This window comes from Chrysochloris asiatica, unplaced genomic scaffold, assembly GCF_000296735.1.
Source record: "Chrysochloris asiatica unplaced genomic scaffold, ChrAsi1.0 scaffold00183, whole genome shotgun sequence".
NCBI lineage: Eukaryota > Metazoa > Chordata > Mammalia > Afrosoricida > Chrysochloridae > Chrysochloris > Chrysochloris asiatica.
In genome coordinates, this window is record NW_006408701.1 from 1171182 (window position 1) to 1182468 (window position 11287).

Genomic DNA, 11287 nt, shown 5'->3' on the forward strand with positions numbered 1-11287 from the left:
AAACTATTCAGTGTTCCCTTGTTCTGTTCGAATGACTGTCAGGTTCTATGTACAGGTTCCTTATGAGCACAGTTAAGTGAAGACCATTCTTTACAATTTTATTCACAGTTTGTCATGACCCACACAGTCAAATGCTTTTGTAGAGTCAATAAAGCACAAGTAAGCATCTTTCTGGTATTCTCTGCTTTCAGCCAAGATCCATCTGATGCCAGGAATTATATCCCTAATTCCACATTCTCTTCTGAATTCAACTTGAATTTCTGGCAGCTCCCTGTTGATATACTGCTGTGATTGTTACTGAATTATCTTTAAGAAAATTTTACTTGCACTGTGATATTAATGATTTTGTTGATTTCTGCATTCCATTGGATCACCTTTCCCTGGATTACCTCACATCATAACCCAAATAAATTCAAAATGTATTAAACTGTTAAATATAAAAATTATTTTAAAAAAATGATCAGAAGAATATTTAAGTCAATATTTACATGATTGTGGGATGGTGATGGCTTTTTAAGTAAAAAAGCAAAGTTAGAAGCTAAAAAACAGTAACAAATATAATTGTATACAAATTTTAAAAATATGCACAACAATAACAACATATGAACAGCATTGGAAGTCAAATGTCCAGCTGTGAAAAATATGTGCAATGTACAAAGGAAAAACGTCCTGGTGATCTACTTTCAAAAATGAACCATTGCCTGTTTGCTTGCTTATGCCACATTACCTGGAGATCAATTGTATGGAAGACATCATGTTTGGTGTAGTTGGTCAATAAGGGTAAAAGAGACCCTTGGTTGAGATGGGTTAGCAGCAAAATGATGGACTCGAACATGCTGGCAATTGTGAGATGGCGCAGGACCAGGCAACATTTCATTTTGTTGTACATAAGGTCATATGAATCTATCTCTCTCTACCTATGGCAAAAGGTTACTATTCTTAATACGTAGACTTCTTAACAATAACAACAACAAAGGCTAACTATCCTAGAAAATTGGGCAAGTGACATAAATAATTGATACACAATTTTATATAATCAATAGAATTCAAATTTAAACCATATGATACCAGTTTTCAGCTATTAGATTCATGTTGCCGTTGTTGCTAGGTGCCATTGAGTCTGTTCCAATTTATAGAGACCCTATGTACAACAGAACGAAACATGCCTGGTTCTGTGCCAGCCAGCCTCACAATTATTATTACACTTGAGCCCACTGCTGCTGCCACTGTGCTATTTCATTGGGGGGTCTTCCTCTTTTTTGCTGACCCTCTACTTTACCATGTATAATGTCCTTCTCCATGGACTGGTCCTTCCTGATATGTTCAAAGTATGAGAGACAAAGTCTTGCCATCCTGACTTCTAGGGAGCATTCTGGCTGTAATTCTTCCAACATAGATTTGTTTGTTCTCCTGACAGTCCATGGTAATTTCAATATTCTTCTCCAACACCACAACTCAAATGCATCAATTCTACAGTCTTCCTTCTTCACTGTCCTACTTTCACATGCATATGAGACTATGGAAAATACCATGGCTTGGATCCGGTGCACCTTAGTCCTCAAACTCATATCTTTGCTCTTGAACACTTTGAAGAGGTCTTGTGCAGCAGATTTGCCTAATGCAATATATCATTTGATTTCTTGACAGCAGCTTCTATGAGTGTTGATGATGGATCCAAACAAATGACGTGTTTGACAACTTCAATCTTTTCTCCATTTATCATGATGGTATTTATTGGTTCAGTGGTGAGGATTTTGTGTTCTTTATGTTGTGGTTCAATCCATACTGAAGGCTTGTAGTCTTTGATCTTCATCAATAAGTATTTTCAGTTCTCTTTGTAAGCAAGGTTGTAACTTGTGCATCTCACAGTCTTCCTGCATTCCCAATGCCACAAATTTCTGCATATAATCCAGTTTCTCAGATTATTTGCTCAGCATACAGACTGAATTGTTGTTGTTGTTATGTGCTGTGGAGTCGGTTCAGACTCATATGACCCTGTACAGGGTTTCCGAGGCTGTAAATCTTTACGGGAGCAAAAAGCCTCATCTTTCTCCCATGGAACAACTGGTAGTTTCGAACTGCTGACCTTGAGGTTCGCAGCCCGATTCATAACCACTATGCTACCAGAGCTCCTTTAGTAGGGTAAAAGAATACAAACCTGGTGTACACCTTTCTTGATTCTAAACCATTCAGTATTCCCTTGTTCTTTTAAAACGACTGCTTCTTGGTCTATGTACAGGTTCCTTATTAGCACAATCAATTGTTCTGGAATACCCATTCTTAGCAAGGTTATCGAAAGCTTGTCATGAGTCATACAGTTGAAAGCCTTTGCATAGTCAATAAAACAGTTTCTGGCGTCCTCAGCTTTCAGCCAAGATCCATCTGATGTCAGTAGTGATACCCCTAGTTCCTCTTCTGAATTCCGCTTGAATTTCTGGCAGTTCCCTGTCGATGTACTGTTTAAGCTGTTTTTGAATTATCATCAGCATACTGGCATGTGATAATAATTATATTGCTCAATGATTTCCACATCATGTTGGTTCACTTTTCTTTGTAATGGGCACAAATATGGACATCTTCCAATTGGTTGGCCAGGTAGCTGTCTTCCAAATTTCTTGACATAGATGAGTGAGTGCCTCCATTGCTGTACTAGTTGATTGAAAGATTTCAACTTGTACTCTGTCAGTTCCTGGAGTCCATTTTTTTGCTACTTCCTATCAAATGCTTCTTGGATACTGTATGCAGGGTCATGATGAGTCAGAATCGACTCGACAGTACTTAACAACAGCAACATTACAGATGTGAAAAAACAACATGTTGTTCCTTGAAATGTTATAAAGAATTAGCAACAGCCTTAGAAGTGGAGTCCTGGTGTGGCGCTGTAGGATAAACACTGGATCACAAGGTTGCCTTGAACTCCAAAGTTGGCAGTTCAAACCCACCAGCAGCTCCTTGGAACCCTAAACAGGGTCGGAACTGACGCAACAGCACTTAACAACAAATATTCAAAAAGGAAAAATGAAAGATACTAATTTTTACATATAGCATAAGCAAAATTTTATAAAACAATAACCTTACACCTGTTGTTAAGTACTGCTGAGTCAGTTACGACTCATAGCAACCTTATATAGGGTTTCTGAGAAGCAGCCAGTGAGTATGAATCGCTGACCTTGCAGTTCAAAACGACTTCGCAGTCCAGAGCTTATTCTCCCACACCCCACACACCAGGACTCCTTACACATACATTCATTATATACAGTGAAGCCTGAGAGTTGGAAATTAATGGGTTTGTTTTGTTTTCCTGTGCCTTGCAAGTTCTCTGCTTTTGACAAAGTGCAGCGTTACCACATTCCTACTGCTCTCTATTAGCAGAAAACATTTGACTTTCCCTTCTCTGAGAGGTTTCCAGTTTATATAGGTTTGGGCTTTCCTGTATATGTTTATATCTATACACACGTATACATGAACGAAAAACAATTGATCATTATAATCCATGGGTGTTTGCTGTTGTGCCATTGAATTAGTTCCAATTCATAGCAAGCCTGTAGAGGGTTTCCAAGGAACAGCTGGTAGTTTTGAACTGCTGATCTAGTGGTTACTAGTCCAACGCTTATCGTGCAGCACTACACCATTTTCTTTTTTATACTTTTCTGTATTTCCCAAATTTTCTACAATTAATGTACATTACTTTAAAAATAGAAATAACATGTTTTTTTAAAGAATAAATAAGGAAAAAACAAAAGATAAATAAACATGCAGTAAGTAGGATCTAAGGAGCCCTGGCAATGTAGTGGTTGGTTTATGCACTGGACTGATAACTGCAAGGTCAGCAGTTTAATGCTCTGGGAGAAAGATGAGGCTTTCTGCTTCCTGAAAAATTACGGTCTCAGAAACCCTAAAAAGGGTCACTATGAGTCGGAATCGACTCCATGGCACACCACCAGCCAAGCAGGCTCTAAGGAGCTCTGGTGGCATAGTGGGTTAAGTGTTGAACTGGTAACTGAAAGGTTAGAAGCTTGAACCTACTAGCCACTCTATGAGAGAAAGAAGAGGTATTCTGTTTCCGTAAAGATTTACAGACTCAGAAACCCTATGGAGTAGTTTCACTCTGTCCTATAGGATCGCTGGAGTTCTGGTGTGGTACTGTAGGATAGGCACTGAACTGCTACCTGAAAGGTTGGTGGTTCAAACCCACCAGCTGCTCCTCAGAAACCCTATATAGGAACTAACTTGATACTCAACAACACCAACATAGGGCCATTAGAGGTTGGAATTGATTCCACAGCAGTGGGCTTGGGTTTAAGCAGGTTCTGTGAAGCCTGCGTGGCAAATGGTTAAAATGCTTGCTAACAAAAGGTCAGAAAGATGTGGCAGCCTGCTTCCTAAAGAGTCACAGTCTTGGAAACCCAATGAGGTAGTTCTACTTTGTCCTGTAGGGTTGCCATGAGTTGGAACTGACTTGATGACAACAAATTTGATTTGCTGAAGGTTCTAGGAATCCTGGTGATGCAGTGGTTAAATGCTCAGCTGCTAATTGAGAGGTCAGCAAGCTCTAGATTTACACCCATAGCACAAAACTACAACTATAATAAAGTGACCATTGTTCATCAGTTTGGACAAGGGTCAGAAAAAAACACAGCACATGCAGATGAAGAGGTTGAGTGAGTGGAACAGTCAAATTAGGTATAATCAATAGCTGAGGCTTTTGTCTCTATGGTGTGTAGAGAAAAAGCCGAGGGAATGATTAGAGGAACGCATGCCCAATCCCACGCGAATGGTGGCTCAATTCCAATGCCAGGTATTTCTTCAGTAGGAATAACCTATTGTTGTTGTTTTAGGTCATTGAATCAATTATGACTCATAGCAAACCTATATGACAGCACAGAACTGCCCCAGAGGGTTTCCTGGGCTGTAATATTTATAAGGAACCCTGTGATTAAGCCCAGTGGTTAAGCACTTGGCTGCTAACTGAATGCTCAGGGTTCAAACCCACTGGCTGCTCCATGGGAGAAAGATGTGGTGATCTGCTTATGTAAAGGTTCAAGTTCTTAGAAACCCTCTGGGGTTGTTTTGATGTCCTACAGGGTCACTATGAATTGGAATGAACTTGACAGCGGTGTATGTTCTTTGAGAACAACAACAAAAAAATTATGGGACCAGATCACAAGGCTGAAGAGAGCAAGGGGGATGAGAACAAGGTGGTGGCATTCTACTTCCAGCTGCTCTAGGAGGAAGGAGAGCCAAGTGTAACGTGATGGGTGGTGGCAGCCACAAAGGGGAGAGGAAACAACAGCAGGTCTCACCTGGAGGCTTTCCTTAAAGACAGAGGACAGCACGAGGGGTGGAGGGGCAGTGTGGGTTCCAGCCAAGAGGCCTGAGGTTAGCAACAGAAACTGTGGAGTGGGGTTTCTATGGCATTTGTAGGCATAGTCCTGATCTCCTTGGAAACCTAGTATCATTCAGGGTCAGCGTCCTTTGTGCTTGCTGCCACTCATCAACTCTTCAAGTCTGCCCCTGCCCCACTCCCCAGCTCCTCACCTGCATCTTTCTCTTCACCATATCGAAGGGAAAGGAGAGCGTCTGGGTCACAGCAGCAGCCAGACAGACGTTGGCAAAGTTCTGGAGGGTAGAGAACTGATTCTGGGGGCCATTCCAGATTTTCTCGAGGTTCATGTAAACGAGAAGGGAGCCAGCAGAATATGGAAAGGCACCTGCAAAAGAAAGCCAGGGAGAGGCTGCCCAGATCTGGAGCACATACAAGTATGTGGAGAATCCAGGAGGGGCCATGGGCTTCCTAACTCACTCCAACCCAAAGGACACGAGGGGACTTTCTTGGCTGATGATAATGGTCTTAATATTGATGGGGTTTGAGTCATTTGTCAGGATGCTTCTGAGAGTTCCCTAAAAATCTGTGCGTTGTACAGTATGTAAGTTTTTTTACTTGCAAAAAAAAATAATGACCATCCACAAATATTACAATCTAGCTGATGATACACGTGTTAAAGGGTTAAGAGGTAAAGTGTACTGATGTTTCCAGCTTACACTGAAAGCATCAAACAGACAAAATGAGCTACTGGACTGCTGGGCCACTGGTGTTTCAGGAGGGAATCTTGCTTTCCATGTGGGAGACCTGGGTGCCATTGCATGCATAGCCACCATCCATCTGTCAGGGGAGGCTTGCTTATTGCTGTGATGCTGAACAGGTTTCAGCAGAACTTCCAGACTAAGATAAGGAAGAAAGGCCTGGCAACCTACTTCCCAAAAGCAGCCAATGGAAACCCTATGGAGCACAGAGGTCTGATCTGCAGCCCATCATGCAGATGGCTCAGGGCCAGGGAGGGTTGTATTTCGTTGTACATGGGGGTCGCCATGAGTTGGGGCTGACTCGATGGCAGCTAACTGCAACAATCCATGGCTAGAGAAAAGAACAAAGGGATGTGTGATGAAGCAAATGTTGCTAAATGGTAATTGTAGGATCCAGGTGGTGGGTATATATGGGTATTGACTAATTTTTTTCAACTTTTCTGGATGTTTGAAATTATTTTTAAACGTTGAAAAAAATCACTCTCACATATCCAAACAAACCCCCCAAACACAGTGGGCAGCACCTAATCAAGCTTTGGAGACTGGGAGGGTGTGATCACTATCTGAGAAGGCTGGGTAGGGAGGGAGGTCAGCTGACCAGACCTTAGGCAATGACATGGCCGAATCAGGGCTCAGTGGCTCCTACCGTGTGGTATCATCACCTTTCTAAGACAAGATGGTGAACTAAGGAGTGCAGTAGGTGGCACTTTCACACAAACTTTCAGAAACTCTGGGACCATCTTAAGTTGCTGGAGGGACTTGATTTCTCCTTTACAATGAGGTGTAAAAGAGGGGGTGACACAAGCGGGCTGCTGCACTTTAGAAAAAGGTAATATTTATTTAATAAACATACATTAAAAAATAAAGAGCCCTCATGGCATGGTGGGTTATGTGCTGGGCTGCTAACTACAAAGTTAGTGGTTCAAACCCACCAGCCGCTCCTCAGGGGAAAGAGGCGGTTGTCTGCTCCAGTAAAGATTTCATTCCGGAAACCCTAAGGAACAGCTAGCTCTACTCTGATCTTTAGCTCTACTCGACTGCAATGGGTTGTTGTTATTAAGAACGACTCTCCAAACCCCTTCTCCCACCCGCCCCTCCCCCATTGCCTTTCACTCAGAAAATACTTGTGGATTCTGCTATGCTAGGTACTAGGGATCCAAAGGCTAATTGCTGTCCTCAAAATCTAGCATCTACAATATGTGCTACAATAGGAGGTGGTACAAAGTGCTTGTGGTTGCTGTTATGTGCCGTGGAATCGGTTCCGACTCATAGGGACCCTGTACAGGATTTCTGAAGCTATAAATCTTTACAGGAGCAGAAAGCCTCACCTTTCTCCCGTGAAACAGCTGGTAGTTTCAAACTGCTGACTGTGAGGTTAGCAGCCCAATTTGTAACCACTACGCTACCAGAGCTCCTTGAGGGAGATTAATTTGCCGGGAGAATCAGGAAGGACTTCACAGGAGAGCTTTTGAACTTGATTTTGAAAGTTGAGTCGGAGTTCATTAGATACCAAGAGAATGGAAAGGCATTCCTGGCAGAGGAAACAGTATGTTACCAAGGTGTATGGTTATGGAAGGCGGTGGTACCAAGGGGCTTGAAAAAGTCGGTGGAAAAAATCCATGGTCTTTGAATTCCATTTTTTTTCTCCACAAACTTTTTGAAGCCCCCTCATACTTCCAGGAAATGCCAAGTATTTCTGTCTGTCTGGAGCCTGTGTGTATGTAAAGACATGACAGGCAACAAGGTAGAATAGGTTAGCAGGTGCCAGGTCAGAGGCATCTGCTCTGCCATGAGGGATTTGGGATTTCCCTTCTGGCTCAGAGGAACAATGGCAGGAGTATGGTGAAGCAGCCAAACTGCATTTAGAAAGAACATCTCATGCTGGTGGCTGTGCACAGGGAGGACTGGAGCAGGGGCGACCCAAGATTGGGACCAAGTAGGAGTCTCTCGCAAGAGTGAAAGAAAGATGATGAGAGCACATGACTCACGGCAGAGTGGATGGGGATGGAGAAGTGTAGATGAACTTACAAACTAAGAGGTCAAAAGGACTTGGAGACATCTGCAGTGGGAATGGAGTGGGAGCAGTTGAAGCGATTCCTAGGTTTCTTCTGGCTTGAGCCGCTGGCTGAAAGGAAGGTAGTATGGCTCACTAAGGAATTCAGGAGGAAGACCAGGTTCGAGACAGACAAGGACATCAGGTTTAGTCTGGAATTTGAGCCTGGGTGGTGCACATGGTTAATGTGCACTCTGTCACACTCTATAACCAAAAGGTTGGAGGTTTGATTCTATTCAGGGTCACCTCAAAAGAAAGGCCTGGTGATCTGCTTCTAAAAAATCAGCCATTGAAAAGCCTACTTATGGAACAGAGTTGTACTCTAACACACGTGGGGACACCATGGCAACTGGTAATGAAAGTGTGTATCCTGCGGTGCCACAGCAGGTCTCCGACAGCAGATATATCTTCAGACTGCTGTTGGAAAGTGGTATAAGTGAATGTTTGAATGGCAGGGCTATGGAGTTATATAGCTAGATCCTTCCACTCTAACTCTGTGACCTTGGACAAGTCAATTAACATCCCTAAGCTTCTATTTCTTCATCTTCAATGAGGCTTAAATGAGACCATATACAAAACTTTTAGTAAAGTAGCTGGCACATAGTGGTGGTGGTGTTAAGTGCCATTGAGTCGGTTTCAACCTATAGCGACCCTGTATAGGGTTTCTGAGGAGCAGCTGGTGAGCTTGAACTACTGACCTTGCAGTTCAAATGGCGTCGTAGTCTGGCAGTGCATTAACCCACCGCACCACACCAGGATTGGTGCTGTTAATGCCGTCAAGTTGGTTCCGACTCACAGTGAATCTGTATAGTGTTTCTGAGGAGAAGCTGGTGTGTTTGAACTACCAACCTTGTGGTTAGTAGTTCAGTGCTTAACCTACAGTGCCAACCAGGACTCCCCAATCAATATTAGTAACTGTCAGTATATGTAGAGAGAGAGCAATTGGGAGTCATCAGAGTATACTGATGCTTGTTTAAGCCATGAGGTTAAATGAGGCTACCTAGGAGTTAGATGAAAAAGAATTGCTGCATGTCAAGCTTCCATAAGAAGGGGTGATTCATTTTATCAACTGCTGCAACAAAGGTCAAGTGGCTGAATGTCTACTGGATGTGACATTTCCCTGGTGACCTGTGTGCATATAGCCTGGGAAAGGGACACATGGACACACACACACACCGACATACAGTGAAGACTTCTTGCTGCCATCAGATAGGGAGTGTTTAGGTTCATTTTCCTACCAGATTGTGCTAAGCCACCTCCACTCTCTGGGTTGTGATTGGCCACAGTTTGGAGTGAGGTATACGGTGATGCAAGCGAATGAAGCCAATTGGCTCTGTATCGACTGAATCCATACAACCTCGACCTCAGTAAAACAGATGTAACTGGTCACAAAGGTATACTGTACGTTCATGTCTAGCAAAGAACACACAGCCATTTCTTAGACAAGGTGAGAAGTTTCAACTTACCTAAAACAGTAAGGGAAACCCCTCGATAAAGGGCCAGGAACCCTTCCTGCTGATGGATAGTAGAAAAAGCATGGAAGAAGCCCTTGTAAGAAGGTTTCATCATGTTCTGCATGATCAAGCGGGTTTTGATGAGGTCGGTAGGGTATGTCACAATGGTGGATACCATGCCTGCAAGACTCCCAGCCATGATGGAGCTCCACTGGGAAATATGGTCCAAGTCATCTGTGAACAGCGTGACAAACCTGGTAGCAGAAAGGGGAAGAAGGGAAACTCGTTATAGAGTGTGCCAGAGTGCTACTTCTTGCAACATTTCCCAACCTTTCAAGGTGGTTTTCAAAGTGAAAATTACTATGCCGCTGTATTAAGATTAATAGACAACAGATTTCATTGGTGGCATAGTGGGTTAAGCACTGGGCTGCTAATTGCAAGGTTGGCAGTTCAAACCCACCAGCTACTTACTCCACAGGAGAAGGATGAGGCTGTCTACTCCTATAAAGATGCACAGTCTTGGAAACCCAACGGAGTAGAGTTTTACTCTGTCCTATAGGGTCGCTATGGCTAGAATCCTGGTGTGACGCCAAGGATAAGCATTGGACCTCAAGGTCAGTTTGAACTGTAAGGTCAGTGCTTCAAACTCACCAGCCACTCCTTGGAAACACCATACAGGGTCACTATGAGTAGGAACCAACTTGATAGCACTTGACAAACAATAGGGTCACTATGCATCAGGATCACCTTGACGGCAGTGGTTACATTTTTATAATGCTAGCTATCTATTAGGGACTCCTGGTGTGGCTCTTTGTAGGATTAGCACTGGACTGCGAATCACAAGGTCGGCAGTTCAAACCTACCAGCTGCTCCTTGGAAACCCTATACAGGGTCACTATGAGTCAGAACTGTACAACAAACTGTACAAACAAACTGTACAAACAAAACCTGGTGATCCAGTGGGCTGAGCACTGGAGTGCTAATGACAAGCTCAGTGGTTCAAACCCATCTGTCGCTTTATAGGACTAAGATAAGGCTGTGTGCTCCTGTATAGATTTATAGCTTTAGAAACTGTTAAGGAGCAGTTCTACTCTGTCCTGTTGGGTCACTATGCATCAGAATGAACTCAATGGCAGCGGGTTTTGGTTTAGTTCTCAAAGAGACCCTGTATAGGGAGGATTTCTGAGGCTATAAACTTACTGGAGCAGAACGCCGCATCTTTCTCCTGCCAAATTTCTGGTAGTTTCGAACTGCTTACTGAGATTAGCAGCCCGACTCCTAACCACTATGGTACCAGAGCACCATACAATTAGCTATTAAGAGCCCTAAATGGTGCATCTACTAACCAAAAGATGGGTAGTTTGAACTCACCCAGCAGTGTTGCAGGAGAAAGACCTGGTGGTCTGCTTGTGTAAAGATTATAGCCAAGAACATTATAGGGGTTCAATTCCACTCTGACACACATGGGGTCACCATGAGTCAGAATCAACTCGATGGTAATGTGTTGCAGACCGTGTAGGCCTGGTCAGAAGTTCGAGGCCCTATAGGCCCGAGTGTAACAGATCTAGCCACCTGGCAGTTAATAACAAATTATTTTTCATCTTAGTGTCCAGTTATGTTTTATTAATTGCAGACACGAAGCCCTTGATATACACAGATAAATGTAATATTTTCCTAAAAGCCAAGACTGTAAAAT

General features: G+C 43.1%; 1 protein-coding gene across 1 annotated transcript in view; it reads right to left on the minus strand.

Moving 5' to 3' along the window:
- SLC25A43 (solute carrier family 25, member 43) overlaps positions 1-11287 on the minus strand; it is a 71783-nt gene that overhangs the window by 43975 nt on the left and 16521 nt on the right. Inside the window, exons 2-3 of the mRNA XM_006872124.1 lie at positions 9604-9845; positions 5539-5711 (exon numbers count right to left, since the gene is read on the minus strand). Coding sequence (XP_006872186.1) covers positions 5539-5711; positions 9604-9845 — 415 coding nt within the window. The remainder of the gene's footprint in view (positions 1-5538; positions 5712-9603; positions 9846-11287) is intronic.